At 45.5% G+C, this 26,389-nt stretch overlaps 1 protein-coding gene across 3 annotated transcripts in view; it reads left to right on the forward strand.

The window, feature by feature from the left end:
- Positions 1 to 26,140, forward strand: part of UNC79 (unc-79 subunit of NALCN channel complex) — a 161,997-nt gene extending 135,857 nt beyond the window's left edge. For all 3 annotated transcript variants that reach the window (XM_090272125.1, XM_090272127.1, XM_090272126.1), the window contains 8 exons: positions 5,887 to 5,964; positions 9,252 to 9,341; positions 11,280 to 11,455; positions 12,412 to 12,598; positions 14,267 to 14,464; positions 16,238 to 16,315; positions 23,367 to 23,408; positions 24,995 to 26,140. In XM_090272125.1, the coding sequence (XP_090128251.1) occupies positions 5,887 to 5,964; positions 9,252 to 9,341; positions 11,280 to 11,455; positions 12,412 to 12,598; positions 14,267 to 14,464; positions 16,238 to 16,315; positions 23,367 to 23,408; positions 24,995 to 25,195 (1,050 nt within the window). In that variant the 3' untranslated portion in view covers positions 25,196 to 26,140. The remainder of the gene's footprint in view (positions 1 to 5,886; positions 5,965 to 9,251; positions 9,342 to 11,279; positions 11,456 to 12,411; positions 12,599 to 14,266; positions 14,465 to 16,237; positions 16,316 to 23,366; positions 23,409 to 24,994) is intronic.
- The last annotated feature ends 249 nt before the right edge of the window (positions 26,141 to 26,389 follow it).

Here is a 26,389-nt window from a genome sequence, read left to right on the forward strand (position 1 = left end):
CTGGCACAGCGGAGTCAGCATCTGACCGCAGGGTCGGTTCATGGCGGGGCGCAGCCTGGTCGGCCTTTCCTTCCACCCCTTGCCCCGATCACCACAACAGCCCTGAGCGTCTGTCCTGCCTTCGTCTCTCCAGCCTTCCGGCTTATGGCTGCCTAGAGGAATTTTGCTAAAACACTGCTTTTTATCAGATCACACCCTGCACTGGAAACCCACAGTGACCTTGCAGTGCCTTCGCTCCTGAGAGCTTTCATTACCTGGCCGCACTGGACTATTCAGCAGTGTTTCCCGTGATAAGTATTTGCTGACCACCTGTTGCGGGCTGAGTTCTGGGAACACAGAGATGGAGAAGACATAGGCCCTTTCCCGATAACGGGCTAACCATTATTCAGTGTGTAAAGTACTGAGGCGGGGGTGCTGGTGAGCCAGCCCGGGGGATGGAGTGGGGGAGGTGCCAGGGAAACAGAGATGATTAAGCCACGGCCCCTTCCTTCCAGGATTTATTATCCGGTCGGTGAAGTTGACGTGTAAACAAAACTTTCTATGGTAGCGTAATAGGCATAGTAGCAGGGGTGTGTGCTGGGTAGGGAAGTGGCATAGAAAAGGGACTGTGTGGACCTTGAGGGGTGCACGGAAATTGAGGTGTTCACTCAAGAGAAGAGGAGGAAGGAGACCTGTCACCATTAAATATCCATTCCTCAGTCCCCTTCCTTCACTACAATATACTGTATGACTAACGCTGAGGATCAGGATTGAGTTTTCTTCAAAGCCTTGAGGCTTAATAAAACATTCGTGTCGTTCCAATGGGGAATGATCTTCGGTTGCCTTTGAAGAGCGCTTTGGGCACACGGAAGCTCTCCAAGAGCAGTGATTGCTGGGAAACAGCAGCAATGGTGTCGGGTATGATGTAGTCAGAATGGAGTGGCTCCCATTGTTCCAAGATGCTAGACAGCCCAAGGGGAGGCTGGCAGCAAAACTCACAGTATCTGTGTTCCGAGGTCAGGCAGACTTCGCATCTCTGCCCCGGGGCAGCCTGGGGCCAGCCTCTCCCATTCACATAGCCCAGCTCTATGGCTCTTGAGTGCAGGTAGCTGCCACAAGTGACCATGGCGATGAGTGGGATCCACACTGATGGGAGGAGAGGGCGGGTGACCTGGGCTTAGTGAAACAGCCCGTGAGAGATTTAAGGCCAGCTGGTTGACAGTGTCTGGAAGTCACCAGCTTCTGATAGTGTTTTGGTTGGCAGCCTCACACCTGAAAACAGCCCAGGTGTCAGGTCCTGAAGGTGCCTTCCCGTGGGCACTGGGGAGCATAATCCTGATTGTCCCCAGTCTCGAGCAGGGCAGGTCTACGAGGCTGGATCTTTTTGGGGTTGAGCCCGCGATGCTGTGACTGCAGCAGGGGGGCTGCGTTTCTAGGAAGTGCATCAGGCAACAGTAATAAGCACTTGTCACAGGGCAGCCCCAGAACACCGACAGCCTCAGTCGCCCAGCGCTTGGGGAAACCATGAAAACAGTGATTATGGCCTCCCAGCTGGTGAAGGAATAACAAAACAAATGAGTTTTAGCACGGAAGAGGGCAAAAGGGAGGTTCCTCTGAATGTGCTGTTGAGACTCATATACCATGTCCATGGAACCCATTTTCATCTTTTTAAAACAAATTTGTATTTATTATTGAATCATTGGATTTAAAAAATCAAGTTGTAAGTTTATTTAGGTTGGAGAGGTATTGTGAAGATGGTTTGAGATCATGCCTGTGGAGAACAACTTTATGAATGTTCCCACCTCCCACAAAATATGTATCTTGAGTCTATAAACTCTTAGAACAGTTTTCATGACTGAGAGAAGTAAAGGGGAGGCATACTTCCAAGTTCCCGTATCTGCCCCGTGGTTTCTGGCTAAGTAACAGAGAGGAGACTTCTGTGGGGCTACACACGGGTTGAAGAAGCAGCTTGTCTCTCTTCACGCACAGTGCATCTCTCTGTAGGGGTTTTCTGTTCCTTTTTCTCTCGCCCTTAACTGCCTGGGTCCTCCAGGTGTTCTCTGGAGGAGAGCACAGGGTGTAACCTGCTCCCTGGTAGCTTCTCTTAGGCTGGAGAAGCTAGCCTGGAGTCCGAGAGAACTCTGCCCTCTGGCTCCTGGAGGACCTGCCCACGAGGCAGACAGTGACTTCCTTTATAGATACCAGTGACCACCATCTGAAGGCTGTTGGGGTGGCCTTGTTTAACTGAAAGTGCAGTTTGGAAACAGAAAAGAAAGCAACATTTGGAAGGAGAAACTCCCCTGCTGAGCCACTGTAAAGGACACTGGCCCTATGAGTAAGAAGAGAGGCCGTTTCTCAAACCGTGGATTTACCCTTCATTCTTTTACCCCGCAGGGAAGCACAAGGGTATTTCCTCTACCTCTTGAATTTGTAATTTAGTAGATAGATTGAGTCAGTTCATAGAACAAGAGCAGTTTATATTCTTCTCATAGATAGATGATGCCTTTCCTGTTTACCAAATGCTCTGTTGGTAAAAGTCCCCTTAAGGGGCAATGAAACAATTGCCCAAGGACGGTGGGGTCACCCAAGTTCTAAACATTTCAAGGCAGTGACAGGTACCAATCTGTTTTTTGATTCCTAGAATTTCTTCCTGGAGGCTGGGATCATGGGAAACCTCCCAGCCTGCTGGAGCGGTAGTCCAGCCATGGCTCCTATTATTTGTTTTTACTCACATTTGGTCAGGTGGCCTTCAATGTTCACGTCGATTTTTTTTTTTTAAAGAAGAAGAGGCATGGAGATTAAAGAATTTGCTAAATAGAAAAATACATGTATTCTTCAGGATCTAAATTGTAGGCCATCAGGGCATGGTTCTTCTGTACTTTGGACCAAGGCTCTATCTTGTGGTTTTAAAGCAGGTCTATTGAGGGCGTTGCTTTCACTTATGACATTTTCTCTTCTGCTGGCCTGCTGCGAGATGTTATTAGAAGTGTTCTTAAGATGGATTAAAGCGGAGTTTTCATGAGAGTGATAAGCCATTAACAGCCACCAAAAGGCTATATAAGCTCAAATCCAGAACGTCCTCAGCTCCTATTATGTGTCAAGAGTAGGTAGACATTCTGCTAATTTGCATGTAACACTCCCACTGTGTGGGATGTACCTGCATATTAAAGTATGAGACATCATGGGGGTGAAAGGTTTTCTTTTAAAGATAGTTTAGCGGTGGGCTGTGGGACAAAGAAAAGGCAGGGGGACCGCTGTTGTTTTTAATTCACAGCTACTGTCGATGTGGGGTATTAATGTTAGTTGAGTTACTAACAATCTGATCACTCTTTGGGATGAGAAGTGGAGATACTATTTTGATAATGAACAATAGATATTGCGTTTCTTCTGTATCCTTTTGTATTTGTGAGGGAGTGCCTATTTCTAGCTGAAAGTATCAAATTCTTCTTGTGTGGCAGTCACCGGAGAGGGCTCTGGTTTTAGATATAGCTCTATATTTTTAGCAATTTTATAAAATTATAATGGAGCTTTTCAGTTCCTGGTTGGCAGCGATATAAAATGAAGACAGAAGAGTTGACTTAGTTGATCTGCATTGAGACCAAGTAAACAGTAGATGGTTTTAGGCTTGTGCACTTTTATAACCTTTAACATGCTAGACCCTCCGCGACACCTCCCTAGCTCTTCGGGTGAGGCCTGATGAACTTTGACTTCTGAGAGTTGTCACAGATCAGACACGTGAACTTGGCCTTGTATCTTGGCACAACATGGTTGACCCCTTGCTTACGTTATGTTTCTCATTTCCCTTGGCCGAGGACGCCAGGTGAGGGAGCCTTGTGGTGAGGGGAGATAGAGGGGTCTGAAGTTTTGCTTCTTCACCCATCTTATCCTGCCCTAGGGGCGCAGTGAGGCTGTGTAAGCAAACTCCAGGGGGCCGGGGGCTTTAGACCATCCACAAGCCCTCCTGCTCCCTGGGGTCCCCTGCGCTCACACTTCCACGCAGTTCTGTCTTGCCCTTGGCCTCTCTGAGCTGTGCAGTCTCTTGCTGCTGTTTTAAAGAAATTAATTAAAATAATGGTGTCCTGACAGAGTTTTTGGAATTTAGTTATAAGTAGTTTGTCTTAGATGGCAGACCCAGATAGCTTTTGAAAATACATTTTGTGGGGAAAACTGTCTGCCAGGGTACTGGGAGTTCCTTCTTTTCACCATGTACTTCGATCAGATTTTTTTTTACTTAAAGGTTTTGGCCGAAGTTACAGGCTTTACTTTTTTTTTTTTTTTTTTTAAAGTCCTGATTTATTTACCTTTCCTTATATTAGAAATAAGCCCACATTAGAAGAGCAGACATAAGCATTCCTGAATAAGATAATGGAAAATTTTAAGGATGCCCTGGCTGTTATAAGCTGGCACTTTCTTTGCCAGATTCCGAGTTAATGGTTAAATAGATTCTTCAGATTTCTGGAACTGTGTTTGAGGCAAGTGGAAGTGATAGAATGTGACCATGGAGACATGTGTCCACTCCCGCCATGTGGCTTTCAGAGACAGCTCTGCTTGCTGTCCTCTTGCCCCTGCTCAGTTACCTGCACTGAGAACCCTCTCGTGGAGGAACGCACGTGAAGACCAGCCTGTGGCCTTGAACAAGATGTCTAAGGGCTTCTCGACCTCAGAAGGCCTTTGGCTTACAGCGCCTTCTCGTTCGCCAAAACCCATTAATGAGGCTTTGACTCGGACCCCTGCTTAGTCTGCAGCCTGCTGGTTTCTGCTCCTCGGCAGGCCTCCTTGAGGTTTTGTCTCGCACCCCGGCGCACACTGCGTCTCCTCTGTTTGACGGGGTCCGAGCCTGCCTGGCCGGACTGGTCTCGTCGTCCTGACCTGCCGGACTTCTCTGTGTTCTTTCAGTGTGAGAGAGGAATGAGTGGGGAGGAGGAGCTGTCCGTGCCGAAGCTTCTTTCCTAGCCTCTGACCGCTGCAGAGTGGCAGCTTTGGGTCCCAACGTGATCGGGGCCACTGGGCAGAGGCCGGGAGAGGGCAACCAACCGGGAAATCATTACTCATAGCAAACTCTACAGACTTAACTTTTCCCCTAAAACCATAGCGAGGGGTGTTGCATTAAGTGGGAAACACCTATGAATATCCTTAAAGAAGGCGATGACACCGTCACCTGGCAAATCCGTCCTCATCATGATCTCAAGTCATACCTGATGAGTCGATTCCTTTCGCAAACCCTGGCTGAGGCTCTCTGAGGGGGCAGGCACGAAGCCGGTGCTGGGGGTGAGGGCACAGAGTCTGTGCTAGGGAAGAACTCGCAGCGGGCGAAGAAGCAGACTCACAGGTCATCGCAGTCTGAGGCCGCGACAGTTACAGTGGGGCACGTGAGGAGTCCCGTGGGGACACAGAGCAGTGCGGTCCTCTCAGCACAGAGGGCGGGCGGGAATGAAGCGAGAGGAGGAAGACCCGACACGGAAGGGCCTTGCAGGGGAAGAAACAGCTGGAACACTCACGCTGAGGGCGGCTGTTGTTCTGTTTTCGTTCTAAATGTGTGACCGGATGACAGAAGTCCGGGAAAATCTATGAAAATTCAGTAACTGTCCAGAAGCACTGAAGAATAAATAAAATAACTTCAGAATTCATCTGACAATACTGACAGCTTTTCTTCCTTGCTTGATCGAATACACGTTTCTAGTACCAATTAGCTGTCTGGGTAAAGGAAGAATTTGTGAGTTCATCTTGGTACTGGGATTCTGAATTTCTGATGGGCATCAACTGTCGTGATTAGCAAGTACCATAAATACAAGGCAGATTGTCACGGAAGTAAACGTTAATGAATTTAAGCCAAGCTACTGAAATTATAAACTCCTTCTTACTCTCCAAATGCTCTTAACAATAATTATCCTTTCAATTTCTTATTAGTTTATTTGTGCAGATGCTGGAACCAAACTAGCTGAGTCAACAATCCTGAGCAAGCAGATGATCGCCTCTGTATCTGGAGTAAGTCTTGACTGAATTAATTGTCTACGTTTTTATGTGTTTTCTCATTTCCTCATTTAGCAAAGAGGTAGTTTTGGCCTCTGTCCCAGTTCATTTTGATAGAACAAACACTGTAAAGTTGAAAACATAGTAGCATCTTTTAAAAAAAGAGCACTAGTGGAAATTTAAAATAATCCCAGCCCTTGCAAACTTTTCATTCCAGGAGACATGAGTCAAATTGAAGCAGCGAGTTAAGGAGAGGAAAGAAATTACTAGACGTAGAGAATGGATTTATCATTGATCCTGTCAGCAGTGTGGTGATTGTGGGGAGGAGGGGGAAGGTGCAGGAGAAAAGGGGTTTGGGGGGGATAAATGGTAATGGGGAAAGAAAAGGAACAGGTTTAATGAAAGCCCCATTTTTCCAGAATCAATTTTCTTGTGTTGGCTCCCATTAACCAATTTGATTGAACTACTTCCAGAAAGAAATAAGCATTGTAATACCTTGTTTTCCTTTCTAATCTTTCCTCTGAAAATTAACAAGTTTCCATTATTATCAACTAGTGCACTATTCGGTAAAATATGTTAAGATGATCACTGACAGGATCGAGGCTGAGAAGCCACAGTTACTTACTGATAGCACGTTTCCTGCCGTGAACTCAGAAACCTCAGAGATGTTGTTAAATGAAAACAATTATTTAAATTTTCAGTAGAAAAAAATTAATAAAAAGGCTCACCTATAATTCCTCTGCCTTAAAATGAAAACTCTGTTGTTTTATAATGTTTTTCCATGTTTTGATCTATTCATTATCCTAATTCGCTTATTCCTATGTTGTTGGAAATTTATTTACTTTCTAGTTTCTTACCTTCACCTTTCTTTCGAATTATGTCATTGGGGTTAATTCCTTAGATAAAAAGTAGGCATATTCTAATGGTATCTATTCTCATATTGCTTTCCAAAAAGTTTTTATTAATTTACAGTTATAAGTATACCAATTTTATCCCCAACCCTAAACACTTTTTTTTTTTTTAGGTTTCACTTTATTTTTTAATTTATTAATTGTTTTTTCCATTACAGTTGTCCCACTTTTTCCCTTATTGCTCTCCCCCCACCCTGCCCACCCCTCCTCCCATAGTCCATTCTGAACACTTCTTAAAACTTCTATTTATTTTTTTGATGTGTTGAATTTTTATGAGAGAAGAAAAATAATCACTCAACACAGAGAAAGTTTTATTGCTAACATATGAATGTACTTTCTTTCTCTTCTCCTGTGCATTTGTTTAAACACAGTTGAAACCATAATACAAGTGCCACTGAGGTTCATGCGTCATGAGCATTTCCCCCAGAGCTGAATGGCTGCAGAGCCTCCCCTCATGGGCATGTGCCACGGAGCAGTGGCTAAGAGGGGCGTGGCTAGATTCCTGGGGGGCTGTCTCACAGGTGGAGGGCAGGAGTTCGGGTCGTGGTGGTTTTCCTTTTTCTTTTTATTAATTTGTGTTTTCCAAGTGTCTTACATTGCACATGTTACTGTTATCATTTAAGCAATATAGCTTTAAAATCAAACATAAGTTTTGAGGGAGAATTGGATTATGATTTGCTTCAATTTGTGTTTTGGGGTTAAAGTATGTTTTTAACATCTTTATCATCAGTTTTTCTGCTGAAATAAATATAGGCCTTCTGAAACAGGTGGAGCGTGACTCATTAGGTTTTTTCTTTTTTTAATAACACACCTAAGGCTATGCTTATGTTTTGGAGAGTTAAAAAAAAAGATTGGAAATTATATGCTTTGTTTTATAAGCGAACATGGCCCACTGAGATTATTCTGACTATAAAGTGTATTTTAAGGCTTTTCTTAGATGTAGCTGCTGGTCTCTAGAGCAAATGCAACTGGGTAATAGTAAATTCTTTGCTCTCTCTCTTTTTTGCAATTTAAACTTAAAGGACAAATATTAAATAATGCTCTCAGTAATTATTTTCTGTGACATTTGCCTACTTGAAATGCTACAAAATATTGCCTGTGAGAAAAACAAATCCTTTTGAAGAAATGCAAGAACAGAGTGCATGCTTCTATTCTCTATTCTCATGACATGTGAAAGGTCAGAGAAAATGGAATAAATCAGGGGGGAAATCCTTTCTTGCGTTAAAGGATTAATATTCCCAAAGCAGAAACACAATAACCTTTTATAATTCCTTCACTTGATTTAAATTAAAAGAAGAAAAGCTTAGAACGTATGAAATGCTTGGAAAACACTCTGTCAGAACTGCCAGTGACCTTATTCTGCTGTCTGTGAGCCTGTCAGAGAGCTGACAGGCGTAACATTCTGGAAGAGACAGAAGGTGATATAGTTCAGTGCCATGCCGGTGGACGAGAATATGGGAAAACGATTTCTGACGGGGCGAGCTGGTTGAGTATGTAATGTTCCAGATTTTCCTAAAGGAAGCTAGGAAAGGCCTTCGCGTAGTTTTTGGATGGCTGCAAGGACAGCCTGCTTTGGATCCACATGAGGCGCGGCCTGCTGCGTGGGGTGCTCTCGGGCGGCTTCGATGGAGCAGCCGGGCTCTTCGCTTTTCTTCGCTTTGCTTATAACCCAGCATTCCCCAGACTGCGCTGGGGGGGGCAGGCTTATGCCGTTGAGTAACCTGACGTATAATAATGCCATGTTTTCCTTTAAAACCTCCCAAACATGCTGCTGGCATCTCAGGAAAATGACCGCTTTGTTTACTTACTTATCCCCAGCAAGGACGCTGCAGGGACACACAGTGTACCTACCGTGTACGAGTGACCTTCTAAGGGACTCGTCTTGACTATAAAAATTTCCGACTCTTCTGGCAAACACAATATTTGTTTATATACTTTTTTTTTTTTTAATAGAGAGTCAAGATTCTAGTGGTGGAATTTGGTGTCACATATTTCATGTGTCTCTAAGACGAGTGATAAAATGTCACTTGTTGTAGGGTGGCTCAAGTCACAAAGGCTGATAGTGATGGCTTTACGTAGGTGAAACCTTTGCGTCCCAACTGGTTGAAAAACAACCAAACAAAAGCCCATGAGGTGGCCCTGTGGGAAAAAGCATGTCTCGCATCGGCTTTTCTTTGCTCTGCACCACAACCTTGTATCAAATTCTGTCCCCACCCTGGGCAGATGATCACAGACTGTGCTGAGAGCAATGCAGTGAGTCAGACACCCAGAAAATGAAACAACTCCTTAGCACACAGCACGAAGTCAGAGCGAGGCAGGCAGGGCCGTCGCGCCGAGACCAAGGCCGAGCGTGACGCAGAGCGCGTGCCCAGCCGTGCCCTTGTGTTTCAGTGCGGGACGGCGGCCATGGAGTGCGTGCGGCAGTCCATCGGCGAGGTGCTGGACTTCATGGCGGACATGCACACGCTGACCAAGCTGAAGGTAAGGGCGCTTGCGTCGGCCCGTCCCTCAGGCTCACAGACAGGGGCATGTTTGGAGAGTTCAGCAGACCAGGTGGAAATAGTGTTACGTGGATGAGCTCGCGTCTGGGGGGTCTGAAGAACTGAGTTCTGCCTCTGCAAGGAGGGGCAAGGACGTTCCCATGGCATCGGTACATGCGTGGCTCTACTTCTGCCATTTATTCAGTTCTCACAGTGCCCCTACTGAGGCCTTATCCCCATTTTACAAACATAGGAACTGAGGCCTGAGACGGTGCAGTAACTTGTCCAGGCTTGCACTGCTGGTAAGTGGGGAGTCAGGGCTGACCTAAGACTGGAATGACTCCCAAGGCATTGGCTTTTCCCGACGCCGCAGAGGCTCATTTAACTACCTAGAGCCTCAGTTTCCTCATTCACAAAACAAGTCTAATAATACCTACCTCTGCTGACGGTTACAGGGTTTGATGTGAAATAATGCCTGGGAAGAGACTTTTGTAAAAACTGTAACACATTATACAGATGTAAGCTGTTTATGGTTTTATCTGCATTGAACCTGTCTTCAAGAAAATAATTAAGGACAAGCAATAGAACAAGCTTCCATTTGCAAATGGGCAAAATCCCAGTGCACTGTTTCAGCTATTGATGGTTTTGCAGGGTAGAATGGAGTGCTGATGCAAGTCACCTCCCCTGCCACGAGTCTACTCAAAGACTGATAGTCGGAGAGATTTGAGGAAGGCCCTGGACAGAGGGCAGAAGAGAATCTAAACAGGGCCCAGCCAGCAGCCGGACTGCAATCTGGCACTAAATGGTTGCTCTCTGATAAGCAGGATCTAGCCACACGCCAGAAGCTCATCAGCTGAAATTATGGCCCGTTCATCACCCAGCTCAGTGACCAGACTCTGCTCAGATGAGCTAAGCATTTCTTGGGACAGGGATAGGCGTGCACCGCCTAGTGGAAAGTAGAATCAGAAACGAAAGTGATGATTTCTCATGCTCTCCAAACCCATCATTTCTAAGGAAGCCCCCCTAGCATTTGGTCTTACACTGGTTACTGATTGTTGAATCCAATCACTTGTGCTTAAATGCCTTCGATGTACAAAGAAGAGGGAAGAGTTGTTACCTACGCATTTTTAGCTTGTTTTATGTAGCCACTTTCAAAGTAAAGACAAAAATAATAAGACAAATCCTTGATGATCGAAAGGTTCAGGCCTCTGACACAGTCCACCTCTGACTTGACAAACAGATGAGAAAGTGGCAAGTGGCTTATCTGTGGCCGTGAGACTAATTGTCACCTAGGCCTCAACTCCCAGTTCAGGCCTCCTCCTGCTCACTAAGCCACACTGAGCAAAGAAGTCTTTCTAAATTAATTCAACAAATTTATATTGAGCACCGATAATGTACCTGGCACTGTTGTACGCATTTAGGGTGCAATGATGAACAAAAATAAATCCGGTAGCTGCCCTCATTTAATTTAGAGTCTGGCAGTGGAGGGCAACTGTAATGACAATTTTATACAGACTAAAGTAAAGTTGTGACTTTCACCATGGCTGTGAAGAAGGGGTAGACAGCGGCATAGGGGCTTCTAATAGGGAGGAGGCTTCCTGGAGGAAGTGACACTTTTACACTAAAATCCAAACAAGGAGTAGAGTTAACTGGGTGAAGAGAGACAGGTGCCGTCGTTCAGGCAGCAAGAGCGGCAGGAGCGAAGGCCAGTAGAGGGAGGGACCCGCTGCAGCGGGATCTCTCCGGGCTTTTTAGGTTATGCAGAGGAACTTTGTCTCCTTTACCCCAAGGACAGTGGGGAGCCACTGAAGTTCCAACGGGTTGTATATTGGGAATGGTGACGGAAGGGGAGGAAATGACAACCTGCCCATTTTAGTGAGCGGCTTAGAATAGCTCCAGGTACTCTGCCAAAGTCACAAAACTCCACTTGGTTTTGTAGAACCACATGAAGGCTTGTTCCCAGCCTCTGCATGAAGATACCTTCGGTGGGCACCTCAAAGTCGGGCTGGCTCAGATCGCAGCCATGGAGATCTCCCGGGGCAACCACAGGGATAACAAAGCTGTGACTCGCTATCTGCCTTGGCTCTATCACCCGCCTTCTGCAATGCAACAAGGGTAAGGCCATGACCTCATCGCGGTCCAGCAACGAGGCTCAATTAGATAGGAAGCACCCTGCACTTCCGGGGGACTCAGCGAGAGCAAATGGGTGCACTGAAGATTTATGGGGGTGCAATATGGTTGGTTGGGAAGATGGGGATCGAGACCCATCTGCATACCTACTCGGTGACCTGGCAGCATTTTTGAGCTTGAGCACCTTGTGACCCGCTGCCAGTGAAAGAAACCTGCCCTCACACAAAAACCTCAGTCATCCTGAGGGACGATGAAGACTTGGAGCTTTACCACTTTAACTCTTAATTTCAACTCATGAAATAAAGATGTGCTCTTACATAGCTTCTGTCTTCCATGAGCTTCGATTGTAGCCGAACAGGATCGGCAGCAGAGACAAAATGGAGTGCAAGGAGTGTGAGCCCCCGATCCTGCCTCTAGGGGAGGCTAAGCAGAGGGGGGCCCGTGGGTAGTTTATTTGGGAGCTCAGAGCAGGGGCGGGCCTGCCGTTTTGCGTGGTTAACTTCCTGGCTAGAGGACAGGCTTAGAGTGGGGCGTGCAGGGGGCAGGAGGGGAAAACCACCAGAGAGCGGGGCAATGGGTGTCTCTGTGTTGGATCTTCTCCTCTGTTCCTTCCCCCCTGGCGGGGATGTCAAACCGTCTCTTGAGAGGGAGGGAAAGAGATTGGAAAGAGAAGGTCATCAGAAAGGCAGCTGGGTTTGTGGAAGAATGGCATTTAATCCTGTGTGTCACCAAAGGCTGCTCTTTGCTCAAGAAGCTTAGATCCAGGGTCAGAGTGAGAAAGAACAAAACGCACCGTTTTGTTGGCATTCTGTCGCCTTGGTGTTTTATGTAGTTGCCCACAAGACCACACTTTTAATCCCGTCCATCAACAAGCGTTTGTGGAGCACCCAACGAAGCAGAGAACATAAAATCACCTTTAATGCTTCCTTCCTCTCTGATAGACCTAAAGAATTTATCGAGTGTGTCTCCCACATCCGTCTGCTGTCCTGGCTGCTCCTGGGGTCCCTCACGCATAACGCAGTGTGCCCAAATGCCTCGGCTCCCTGCCTGCCCATACCTCTGGATGCAGGTTCCCACATTGCAGACCATCTAATTGTTATCCTGATTGGATTTCCAGAGCAATCAAAGGTAAGTGATTTCGGCAAGATTAAGACCATATGCATGGAAACTGCTAATGGAAACCCTTATCAGCCAATTATGTTTCCTCTGAGAAGCAAAGGCATCTTATCACTGGCCCCCCTGTGGATATTAGAAAAGCAACTTTGTGCTAATGCCTTATTTAAAGTTGTTTAAATTCTCAGACTCTCTTTTCTTCCCCCTAAATTGTTTTTCATTTATTTTTATGAAGACAAATTATGGAGGCAAGCAAGAGTGAGCTTCCTAGCCACTTCTGTCTCAAAATAATGAAGAGGAATAAGAGGCTAAAAATATTATTAAAAATTCTGTGACCAGTTTTTTAGACCCACAGATGAAGTGGAGGAAAATTTATGCTCTATCTAATTCTTCATGCACTACCCTTGCGACTCAAATCTCTAGGGATGTATGAAGATACAAAATGAAATGAAGGCCAGTTGGGGACCCACTAAAGCACACATTAGAATCACCTGTGCAGAAGAACTTTGTAAATTGTAGAGACAGATGATGTGCTTCAGGAAATAAAGTAAACCCAAGGCAGGAGTCCATCATGAACCAGCACAAGCAAACTGGACACATTGGTACTAATTAGCTCCAAGGAGCTAAGGCCCCTTCGCAGGGCTCAGGCAAATTCCGGAGGGTCCTGGGGGGTTTGGGCCAGGACAAGCTGAGTCTGATAAAACAGAGCGCCCATCCAAATGACCTGAATGATGTTTGCAGGGGAAACTAGGCAACCAGTTTCTAATATTTCAACCCAGATCTGTATTTGATTCTTAACGATACTTTGTAATTTTGTGACTTTGAAAAAGTTAGCCTCCCTGAGTTCTGGTGCTTATTCTGTAAAGTGGGTGAGGGGAGGGTGTGAGAAGTATGGAGGTGATCTATGAAAAGCACCCGGCACGACGCCTGGGGAATTGTAGGTGCTCGCGCAATCAGCGTTTACCGCCAGCAGGAAAATAACTCTCCTTGCTGCTGCTGCTGCTACTGTTAGTACTATTACTAGTAGGATAATTATTTTTAAAAATATTTTATTTTATTTATTTCTAGAGAGAGGGGAAGGGAGGGAGCAAGAGAGGGAGAGAAACATCAATGCGTGGTTGCCTCTCGCACGCCCCCACCTGGGGACCTGGCCCGCAACCCAGGCATGTGCCCTGACTGGGAATCGAACCAGCGACCCCTTGGTTTGCAGGCCAGCACTCAGTCCACTGAGCCACACCAGCCAGGGCACTAATAGTGTAATTATTAAGTGCTGGGCACTTATATATATTACCTCATTTACTCCTAACTACAACTCTTTGAGGAGGGCACTATTATCCCCATGTCGCGGATGAGGAAACGCCCTAAAATGGTGGAATGATATTCTTCCTCATCTAGTTGAGGGATGAGAATGTCAGTTTCATTAAAGGGCGAGGGGGTGGGTAGATTTATTCTGCAAACTAAGGTGTCTTCTCTTTGAAAAGATGCTTTGTTCTCCGAGCACATTCCCACTGGCTGAGCAAAGAGCGGCCCGTTTTAAGGCGGTGAATCATGAGTTGTGACCGGAGCTAACTCCTCCAGCCTCCGATTGGCTGCGCCCCTCGGCAGGCCGAAGCCATGCGGGGAGGGCTCCGGGAGCAGCCCGCCCCCCAGGAGCTAACCGCTCTTCCTTCTGTTCCTCCTCAGACCTCCGTGCTGCACATGTGTTCCCTCTTCCATGCATTTATCTTTGCTCAGCTCTGGACCGTGTATTGCGAACAAAGTGCCGTAGCTACCAGTATCCAAAGTCAGAACGAGTTCAGCTTCACAGCGATCCTGACAGCTCTTGAGTTCTGGAGTCGGGTGACACCCAGCATCCTTCAGCTCATGGCCCACAACAAAGTGGTGAGTCCCCAGAGCAGTGTTCCCTCTCGGATGGAGTCTCAAAACGTGTAAACCGCGTCCTGTCCTCCCATTGTCTGTTTTCAAGACCTTAGTTGTAACGTTATAGAAATGGATTGATGAATTTTTATATTATAAACTGGATGGTCTACTCGCATAAGAATTTTGAGGAAAACTCAAGCAAACAAGTCAATGGAATAGAAACAACTTTTGTTTTCTCTGCGTTGGGTCAAAGGAAATGTATGTGAAACTTCTACCTTTCACAGCTGACTTGGTGCCATAAGTTCAGAGAATTAGGAGGGAGATTCCTATTATTTTTGGAAAATACCTAGCCAATTAGGTCAACTTTTTGTGATGTTTTAAAAGCAGCCCAACCACAGGTGCTCATTCCACTCGGGGCTCAAAACTGGAAAAGAACCTCACCCTTTGAGGTACCCCAGAGGACCTGTGCTCCCCAGCTTTCAAGTCCAGTTTCAGCTGAATGTAGATGGCTCACCAAGGGCGGGGCTGCCCCAGACCTTACCGGGGAATATCTGGGATATGGTCAGCAGGAGCCCACTTCATTGAACATGCTTGGACTAGTCCGCATGGGGTCAAGGTTGGAGGGTGTACGGAAGGAATTTACAAGGGAGTCCTTTAGTTCAGGCCACAGCTTTGGAACAGGACTCTGAGTTGGGAACGTAGCAGCCAGGGCGTTGGCTACTGTCGATTTCAAGTCTGCAAGGGGCAAGGGGCAGAAGAACCCTGTAATCATGATCCCAGCATACTCCAAAACCCACCCTGCACCACCCGCAAGAGGCATTCCAGAAACTGGCAAGGGGAGTACATATTTCCTTTAGTGAAGCTCTTTTCTTTAGAGAAGCAGATGTTATAAGGCCATTCAGTATGGAGAAAGATGTTTTAGTGCAACTTGAAGGACATTTATATGAAAATTTTAGGGTGTACACACAGCTCTGACTGCTGTGAGGATAATTACATTTATTGGATCAGAGAGTCTGGGACTGAAGAAGAACCTGGAGTTGAAACGCTATTCCGTTATTTTACAGATGATGAAATGGGGACCTCTGACTTAAGTTAGAGATTCCGTTTCCCCCCATTGTCATTCGTTTTTTGATGCCATTAATACCGCTCTTTCCAAGCTCTTTTGATACTCAAATGTTACAAGTGAATTTTATATAAGTGATGTCGTAAGTGAATTTGAATTAATTTTATTCTGAAACCTTCTTCCAACGAAGTAAGCCAGTCTGGCAAAATCCCCCTGGAGTGTTTGAAGTCCCACCTCGGGAATTTTCGACAAGGGATGTATCATTGCTGCTATACTTTTGAACTGTCGGAAGCACAGCTGCCTTTTTCATGGAGACCAAAGACCCAAAGACAGATAGACATGCAATAAAGGAAACAGCCGCTTCGGGTGATGGAGCTGGAGGAAGGATGAGGATAGAGAAAAGGACCGAAGCCCGACGTTCTGGGGCTGGAAGTGACGGAAGTGGAGGCCCTTGACCCTCTGGGGTGAAGCACAATGCGGTGCAGATTAGCGAGATCAATACCTGAATTCCCTTGGCAGCCCTGAGATAGATGAGGAAGGCTTAATGATTGGAAAACCTCTGGAGCTTTGAAAATTCAGTTTTCGATGAAAGCTTCAGAGGTGAATAAACACCAGCCCCTGTGGTCCCCGCTGGCCATTGTGCAGACAGAACTCACAGGCGCGGGGCGCGGGTTCTCTGTGGCTGCAGCCAGTTCGCAAGGTGGAATTGATTTTCACGTTTCTCATTGCAGATGGTAGAAATGGTGTGTCTCCACGTGATCAGTTTGATGGAGGCCTTGCAAGAATGCAATTCAACAATTTTTATCAAGGTAGGAGACTCATGATTTTTATAGACCATTTCTTGCTGCTAAAAACAAATGTGGATTTATTTGAATGTATATTCTGAAGAGGAAAATAAAAGTGATTCAATTTTAACATTCAGAGCTGGGGTTGGAGGATTCAGGCTCATATGACAACCCTTCACTAAAATGGTTATCATGTTATTTTTTTTCTCTTGCTTCACCACTGTGAGCAACTCCAACTGGGTTAAATATATCAGACCATGATCGCTTGCCACACAAGCAGCTGAAATGTTACTAGGGCTCGCTGATCCGAAAATGACCGTATAGTAACGTAAACTGGTTGGAGGTGCCTCACCTCACCTGCCGCCGAGGTATCCAGAAAACCAAAGAAAATAGTCTGTGATTGTTTGACTTGTTAGCTGGTACTTTTCTCTAAGGTAAATTAATTTAGTTTCTAATATTACTATTCTAAACCATTGGACAGTGTATCAAAGTAATCTAGGCCCCTGTCCTCACTCCGGTGGCATCAGAAACAAACTACTGGGATAAAAATGTAAGCGCAAAGGAGAACTTGGTTTTTCGCTCACTTTAGCTCCTTATTCCCTTTTTCTTCCCTTCTGGTCATTCCACCTCTGAGGCTCACTGGTTCTTTGTATTTCCTCTTCTCGTAGGACTTCCTTCTTTCTCTCAGACTTTCCTATTCTTTTGCCTCGGCCACCTTACCAGAGAGCATCAATCTGGAGTCTTATAACTTGCTGTTTCGCTCCTCGGTTAACTCCCTTCTTTAATAAAGAACACCTGCCACGTTAATGCACATAATGCTGGAGAAGAGTAGCTCATTTTCAGGGAAAACTTGACTGTTACCAGAACACTGTGCGGTAGTTGGTTTGAATGATAGTAGCAAAAGTCAGCACTATGAGAGAAACTACATGGCTGGCACTTGGATGGTCATACATGACTTTATTGTTCACAGCTTTATTGAAGTGTAATTTACATTTAGGAAACTATACATAATTAAAGTGTACAGTTTGACAGGTCTTAACATATATTATACCTGTGAAACCATTGCCACAATCAAGATAACGAACATATCCACCACCTCCTAAAGTTTTCTCATACCCATTTATAATCCGACTTCCCACCATTCCCGGTGTTCCACCTTCTCGTCCCCAGGCAACTACTCCTCATCTGCATCTGTCAATATAGGTTAGTTTGCATATTCTAGAATTTTCTATAAATGGATTCATACAGTATATACATTATTCTTCTACCTCCTTTCACTCAGATTACCTTGAGATTAATCCATGTTCTTGCATGTATCAGTAGGTCATTTCTTTTTATTTCTGAATAGTATTACATCATATGGAGTACCACATTTTCTTTATTCTTTCATTGGTTAACGGATATCTGGATTGTTTCCAGTTTTGGCCTATTACAAATAAAGCTGCCGTGCCTCTTCAGGTACAAGTCTTTGTATAGGTACATGCTTTCATGTATGTTAGGTAATAACTAGGCGGGATATCTAGGTTGTATGATAGGCGTATAATGTAAAGAAGTCAGCACACTGTTTTCTAAAGTGGTTGTGCCCCGTTACGATCACAGCAGCAGTATGTGAGCATTCTAGTTCCTCCACGTCTTGGGAAGTATTCCTTCCTTCTCTGGCTTCTACAAAAGTTTCTGTGTATGTGGTATTTATTATTTTTCCCTTAAACAGAAGTCACCAGTGGACCTTCCTGGGCTTGAAATTTTCTTTGCAGGAAGCTTTTAAACTACGTATTCAACTTCTTTAATATATATATAGGGCTGTTTATCTGTCCATTCTTGAGTGATCTTTGGGAGTATGTGTCTTTCAAAGAATTTGTCGATTTCTTCAAAATAGTCAATTTTATTGGCATGAAGTTGTTCAGCATAGTTAGTTCTGCCGGTCATCAGTGTCTCGTGCTAAGTTTCCACCGCGCTGCCTGGGCTGTGTTCCTCTAGAGTTTGACGTGTTCTCATTTCCATTCCGTCCCAAATGCTTTCTAATTTCCCTTGGGGTTTCATTTTGGATGCATGGGTTATTTAGAAGTGTGTGTTTTAGTTACCTAATTAGTTAGATGTCTTAGTTGTTATTGTTTTAGTCGTTGATTTAGAGTTCATTATATGCATATTTTACTTATCACAATCTACATTCAAGTAATATACTACTTCATGTGTAGTATAAGCAAACATTCATTTCTCACCTCCTGGCTTTGTGATATTACTGCCATACACTTTACTTTGACATGTGTTATATACCAAACCATACACTATTATTAAATTTAAAGTCATCTCCTAAAGAGATTGAAAAATTTTTAAATATTTATTTATATTTGTTATTATTGCCGTGTTTCCACGGCCATTGCCATTGTTCTTCATTCCTTATACAGAGCTAAATTTTCATCTTCTTTCTGCCCAGATGACTTCCTTTACTAGTTCTTATGCAGGTTTCCTGGTGGTTAATCCTCAGTCTTTACTTTGCCTTCAGTTTGAAGGACATTTTTGCTGGGTATTGAATTCTAGGCTTGCATTTTTTTCTCTCATACTTTAAAGATGTTGCTTCTCCACTGTCTTCTTCCTTAACATTGTTTCTGACAAGAAGTCTGTATTATTCTTACCTGTTTTTCCTTCTGTCTGTAATATGTTTTTTTCTCTGGCTGCTTTTAAGATCTTTCTCTTTACTATTGTTAAACCATTTGATAATGAAACACCTTGGTGTAGTTTTATTCATGTTTCTTGTGCTTGGGTTTGTTGAGCTTCTTAAATCTGTGAATTTATAGTTTTCATTATATATATGGAAAAGTATTAGTCATATTTCTCTATTTTCTTCTATACCTCTACTCAGCATAGTCAATATTTCCTTTACCTTTTTGACTATACTGAATATAGTTAGAACTGTTTTACTGTCCTTGTGTGCAAATTATTGTGTTATTTTTGGGTCTTTTCTAATTGCTTGACTTTTATTCTCATTATGGATCACATTTTTCTGCCTCTTTGCATGCCTGGTAATTTTTTTTATTGAATTCTTGACATTTTGAATTTTACTTTCTTGGGTGATAGATATTTTTGCATTCTTATATTCTGGAACTGTATTCTGTGACATGGTTTAATTACTTAAAAACAGTTTTATCCTTTTGAGACTTGCTTTTAAGCTTTGTTAGGTGGGATCCGGGCAGCATTTTGTCTAGGGTTAATACTTCTTCACCACTGAGGTAACATCCCAAGCACTCTGCTTCGTGCTCTGTGAGTTACAAGATGTTCCATTCTTAACTACTAGAAACACAAACTATTGCTGGCCCCATGTGGTCAGCAGGGAGTTTTCCCGCTAATAGTTTTGAGTGTTTTCTTCAGCGTTGGGTAGTTCTGTCCTGAGTGTGCACCGATCAGCATTCAGCCGAAGCCTGAAGGGGAACCTTTACAGATCTTCAGTGTTTGTCCTCAGCGCCCTTCTCCCCAGTCCTCTGCTTTACAAACTCGTGCCACTTTGGCCTCCCCGGACACCTGGCTCTAACTCCCGCACGCAGGAAGACTGCCAGGCTCTGCCTGGGTCCCTCCTCCCCGTGCAGCTGCCTGAAACCAGCCCCCTAGGCAGGGAGCTCAGTGAACTGTAGGGCTCCCCTTGCTGTTTCCCCTGCCCCAGTCGTCCCGATCCAGCACTGCTGATGTTCAGTGTCTGAAAACCATTGTTTCATGTACTCCACCTGGACTTCCCCGTGTTTCCGGCAGAAGAGTAAATCTGGCCTTTGTTATTCCATCTTTACTGAAAGAGAGCATTTCACAGCTTATTTTTATTTTGAGGGCTAGAAAAAGCATGGAGTAAAATCAACATATCTAACCAAGCAGGGTGTCTTCCATGTATCCTAGAGCATAAATCAAGACCAGAGAAAAGGGATCACTTTTGTTTTGGTGAAAAACAACCTCTTTTTTTCAACTGTCCTTTAGTTTTTCAGATATTGTTTCTGGTGAAAGAAAAGAAAACAAACCCAACCAACTTTATTACAACATTACAGAGCCTAAACTAAATTACATCTAATTCTTACTGACAGTTTTGTAGGAGCCACTATCAAAAGGGAACTGAAATGAATGTTATTCAATAAGTCAAATTAGCATTCCTGAAATAGGGCAGCTGCTGGATTATCTAATGCTATCAATAACAATGAGATTTAACCTGAATCCTTTAGTCATGTGATTTGTAAATCACAAAGCTAAGATCCCCTGTAGGTATATTTTAGAATCATATGGTCGCACGTTACATCAATGGGGGAATAATGAAAACCCTTCTAAAACCAACCTCACCATTCCCCTTGATTGCCTCATACAGGACAGTGTTGGGAAGGGTGTCCACCAGGGTCTGAGTACTCATGCTCCCCCGCCCCTACCTTCCCTGGTCCCTCAGGATTTTAAACAAGAGGTTAATTCAGTTATTTTCCAAATATAAAGAGGCAGAGGGCCTGCTTCCATATCAAATAGGTCAAGAGTCCATAAACTCTGCAGACATTAGGACCCACAGGGTTTGGGTCTTGCGGTGCAGACATCACGGAGGAAGTAGCCAGACTAGCTTACTTTTTCCAGTTCAGGATGTCGGAGAGCACAGCCTTATCTGGCACCAACCTTTGCAACCCTGTAGTTTGTTATGAGCGTTGGAGGCGGGGGAGGTTGGGACAGGGTATCATTTTCTGATATTGTAAATTTTAGTCCACTTACATCCTTTGGAACACACCAGACTCCATTTCTAAACACGATATTTATGTTAGAAACCGAATATTAACTGGCTGCAAGATAAACACTGTGTTTCGGAATAAACATCACTGGAAGTCAGGTTAGCAAATCACACACATCATAGGATGTTGAAAGCTGACCAACAGCTAGCTTTAGCCTTGGGAACAGAAGCAGAGAGAGAAATGTAATTTATGACTTCACTAGGTTTATTATTATTTTTTAAATTTTTTAAAAATTTATTTTTTAACAAGGTTACTTTATTTTTATTTTTATTTTATTTATCTGTTTTTAGAGAGGGGGAAAGGAGAAAGAGAGGGAGAGAAACATCACTGTGCGGTTGCCTCTCATGCGCCCCCAGCTGGGGATCTGGCGTGCAACCTAGTCATGTGCCCTGACTGGGAATCGAACCAGTGACACTTGGTTTGCAGGCCGACACTCAAGCCACTGAGCCACAGCAGCCAGGGCTATTTTTTTAAATTTTTGATGAATTAAATGAGGCTGGCAGTCTATGGCCATGGCTAGCAAAGAGAAAGGTCATTTATCACTATGCCCCACCCCCAAATCTCTTTTCCTGCTTCTCTCATTGTGTTCAATGCATCGCTGTCCCCCAGTTTGCCAAGGCTGGAAACCTCAGCTTTTTCTTTTGACTTCGTCCTCACTCCGAAGAGCAAACCGGTCCTCAGACCCCCACAGGTTATCGCTGCAGGCGGTCCCCTTCTCCGTCCCCTTGCCTCCCTGGTCTTACCTGGCCCCGCCTCCCGCCTCCTGTCCTCGCGCAGTGCTGTCTGCAGGCTGCGGCCACAGTCGTCCTTCTGGAGCACAGTCTGCTCGCGGGGAGGGCTCCCCTCTCAGAAGCTGGACTGAATTTGGATTAAAATCCGATCTCTCGTGTGGCCTCCCAGAGCATCTGGGTGGATGCGGAGAGGCCTCACCTCTGCTCTTCTGAACTTGTGTTTCAGGGCCCCGCTCCCAAGAACCACCCCTTCAGTGTCACGTGAACCCGACCGCCCCCACCTCTCCGCAGACTCGCGCCTCTGGCTTTGCTTCCCGGGGTGCCCTTGTCTTATTTTGCTAGTGCTGCTCTGACAACTAGGGTGGCTTAAATGACAGACTTGTCTCACAGTCCTGGAGGCCAGAAGTCCAAGGTCAAGGCATCAGCAGAGTTGGTTCCTTCTGAGGCGGAGCTCCTGGCGGTTTGCTGGGATTGTGGCTTCCGTGGCTCACGGATGTCTGCCTTCATCTCGGGGTGTTCTCCTGAGTGCCTGTCTCTGTCCAAACGTCCCCTTTTATAAGGACACCAGTCCTATGGGGTCAGGGGCCCACCCTACTCTAGAACAACCTCATCTTAGCTAATTCCATCTGCCGTGACCCCATTTCCAAATAAGGCCACATCGCCGGCTGTGTGGGTAAGGATTACAACATCTATTTGAGGGGACACAGTTCAGTCTGTTCGAGGGAACATTGGGGGAAATGATAAGATGCATATTAACATATTAAAGATCTGAGCAGTGCTAAAATGAAGAAACTGGCATTCCCTGAGTTACTGGTCCCGGGCCCCCCCTCCCCATTTAAATCCCACCAAGCTTGACTTCTGTAAGACTACGCTTTTAGAAACGCTGGGTTCTGTCCCTGGGATAGCAAAGTAGAGGAGAGCCTCTGCGGAAGCATCGGGTGCAGCTGCCTTGCCCTCCTGGGACGGATCCCGCACAGGGGCGAAGGCTGAATCAGGGGTGGCAGCATGGCGAGGCCCCCCAGCTGTCCACACTGCAAGAGACTTCCTCCCCCACCACCACCTGCATGCGCATGCCCCTGCTTAAACCCCGGCCCCACTCACTCTTGGTGGGTCTCACTCTTTGTGGGTCTCACCTTCCACGTCACAGCCAGGAAACTCGGGGCTTGTCTTTTTCCATCACTGAGCCATTTCAGCTGCTTCCCAGTGATATTTTCCTAATGACTACAGACAGACAGTTGCCACGCTACTCAGAGACTCGGTTCTAAAGATCTGTGGAGGAAATCCTATTTCAAGAAAGCGAGGGTTTAATTAAATAAATACACATTTAATTTCCCGCACTTGGTAGCTTTCAAGAGACAATCAGTCATTTACTTTAAAGTGTGTGTTTCAGGCCCCCAGGGGGTGCTTATTAACCTCCAAATGCCACCAGCTCAGCGGGGTTTGGCCACGGAAAGACGCTTTTCCGATAACGGGTAACTCCGCAGCAGGGGCCTGCATCCTTTTGCGACGTCAAAGGGATTCAGTGTGCCCAGCTCTCCCTCCCATCATGGAAGCTCACGTGGGAGAAGGGAGAGCAGGGATAACGAGGCTTCTGTGTTTCTCCCACAGCTGATACCTATGTGGCTGCCAATGATTCAGTCAAACATCAAGGTAAGTCGCCCTGGCGGACACGGCTCGGTTCCCTCCAGAGAATGGCGTAACGTTCACGGGGCTCGCTTGTGCTCCACGTGCTGTGGAGGATGAGTTCTTCTTGCTCCTGGGCTCAGTCAAGGCTGATAGTGCAGCAGGCCTCGTGGGCCAGGTGAGAGACCCGCGGCCGAGGTGACAGCAGGAGACACCGCTGATGAGGATGAAGGTGGGGTGGGGTGGGGTGCAGTCCCAGAGGCCCTCGAGGCTCACTTAATGAACTAGAATGCAGGCTGAAAAGCAGCTCTGCCTTCAGAGGGTACCCGCGGGTCTGGTCCCAAATTTGTCCAGGGCCATGTCCTGGTCGCTGAAATGGACATCTGGGGGTGGGAAGAATGCTATTTAGAAAGGCTAGCATTGAACAATTTTCATATGAGGAAACCGAGGGCCAGAAGGAAGGGTAGCTGGGACAGCGCCCCACGCCGGGAAGTGAAGACCCTGACTGAATGCCTTTCCCACTGCCGGTCTCTGCCTTGAATGATGCATGATTATTATAGGGCCAGACATGTTCCCTGACCAGTAAGTGTAGTTATTGGGGCTTGGCATTAAGATGGCAAAGGTAGCCACACGCTCCATCCAGAACTGAGCGCAGGGAGCAGGGCTGGGGCAGGGGAGAAGGCGGAAGCCTTCTTGCTGGATTTCTTCTCAGAGTTGGGGAGGGATGCTAGTGGAAGGAAGAGGGGGTGACGTCAAGGTACCCAGACATCAAACCGCCAACAGTGACTGCAGGCTCAGGGTCCTAATCATGCTGCTGGTCCTGATCGTGGCCGCTGGTGGGTGAACCTCATGGCAGTATGGTTTTTGTTGTGAATACTGCTTGTACTTCCACCCCAAGGCATTCCAGGCTGCCCCTCCCGCTGCTTGATGATAATCTGGGCAATTTGACATTGGATGGGCTGCCAAGAGGAGGCCAAGGGACCTTGGTGAAAACTGGGAAGAATAAGAAAGACTTACAAACCTAGCTTCTTCATGCGCATTAACATGAGAACAGAGAGATTATAATCATGACAAAGCTGTAGCGAGCACTTACCGTGTGCTAAGTTCTGTTCTAAACCCTCTATCAAACGCATTTATCCTCATGAAAACCTCATGAAGTTAGCGTGGTCCTGTCCCCACTTTGCCCACGAGAAAATCCAAAGACAGACTGAAAAAGTTTGTTCCCAGAGTTGTTCACAGAGGAGCCAGGATTTGAACCCAGGGAGCCTGGCAGCCAAGCCCGGCCACGTCACTGCCACACCAGACTCCTATGGTAAACAGCTCCCAGGGGACACATTTGGTGTCCCCGTTAAGTTCCTGTTGCAATGAATGAGTCAAGATAGGAATGGCATGAGTTGGATGGATTCAGGCCAGGCTAACTCTAGAAACATGGTACCTGCCCACGTCCCATGTGCTGAGTGCTGCCAAGTTTGAGAGCTGGCCTTCTTCAAGCCACATGGCCCTTGAGCAAGGTGTAAGTCCTGCCTGCAGATGTCCAGGCTGGCACTCCCTGGGGTGACTGTGAACATGAGGAAGAGAGACACTAAATGAAATGTCTTGCCCTTTCTTAACAGCACTTATCCGCCGGACTGCAGCTTCGTCTCCAGGCCATTCAGAACAACGTCAACCACCACAGCCTGCGGACACTGGCGGGCTCGGGCCCGGGCGGCGCTAGCCTGGCGGCCCTCCGCAAGTGGCTGCAGTGCACCCAGTTCAAAATGGCCCAGGTGGAGATCCAGTCTTCAGAGGCAGCCTCTCAGTTTTATCCTCTATGAGCGGACTCCTCGGCTCTCAGTGTCAACACTCTGGTTTAGCAATAATGGGTTTAAAAAACAAAACAATGTGATCCAAGCAGGTTGGGGAACATATTGGTACTGTATTCTCTTTCTAGTTTAGTAAAAAGACGTGCGAAGGCCGGAGAGGGCCAACAACGGAGCTTTCTTGCTACACATATTTCTGATGACTCCTTGGGCTATCTGATTAAGTGTTTCCTTACATTATTTTTTAAAGACCAAATCATTTTTCTTTAACTAACTTCTATTTTTTTTAAGAAAAAAAAAAATAGACTGGTGGGTACTCACAGAAAAGTTGTATAAGTCCCCCTGTTGCTATTTTTGATGATAGAGAATAAATAGGGTTTTTGAAACCTTTGTAGTGTTTTTTCTTAAAATCCACTCTTGGCAATGCAATAAAAAAATCCGTCACCATAAGCCAGTGACACTTGACTGAAGCTTTTTGTCATTATCCTGGGAAAAGTGGCAGCTTGCAAGGACCATTACAAAGTGCACTTAGAAATTAGGTGGTTAACCTGTGCCAACTGTTTTCTTTCTTTTATAGTATCATTTTCCAAAACTGTCCAGTATGTGTTATTATTTCTAAGACTAGTTTTTCAACTCCTTAGTTCTAGGCTGTACTTTCTTGTAAGCTTTCTGATAACCACTTTAGTTTTGTGAATAATAAATTTTATTCTTTTGTTAATCCTTGTATACAATTCAATTTACAACTGTAGACCGCATACTGGACCAGACGATTCCCCACGCTTGGCACAGCGCCCCCGGAGTTACGTTTCCTAAGACGGAATTTTCATAGTGTGAGAACACCAGGACTTCTCAGCTCTTACACTTAGCATTTGACTGTGCATTCACCAATGATATTTCTCTTTTCTCTCCTTGTAATGCACTGACTCAAAGAAGACTTAATATACATTTAAGCTGTATATGGACATGCTATTAAATGCATTTTTTATTATCTTTGTGAGCCTGGGGTTTTTTAAAATCAGTTTATAGAGCTAGAGTTTAGTTCCTAATAACCATTTCTTCTAAATTTTTAAAACTTCTGACTTCCCTTCAAACTAAAGTGCCATTATTAAGGACTTTCTTTCAGACCTTTTGTTGAGAGAAGTACTCATTTATTTGAAGTCTGCTCTCTCGGGAGGACTTTAAGGGCATGAGACAATTCCCCCCCTTTTT

This window comes from Furipterus horrens, unplaced genomic scaffold (assembly GCF_987537825.1).
Source record: "Furipterus horrens unplaced genomic scaffold, mFurHor1.1.pri manual_scaffold_3, whole genome shotgun sequence".
Taxonomy (NCBI): Eukaryota; Metazoa; Chordata; class Mammalia; order Chiroptera; family Furipteridae; genus Furipterus; species Furipterus horrens.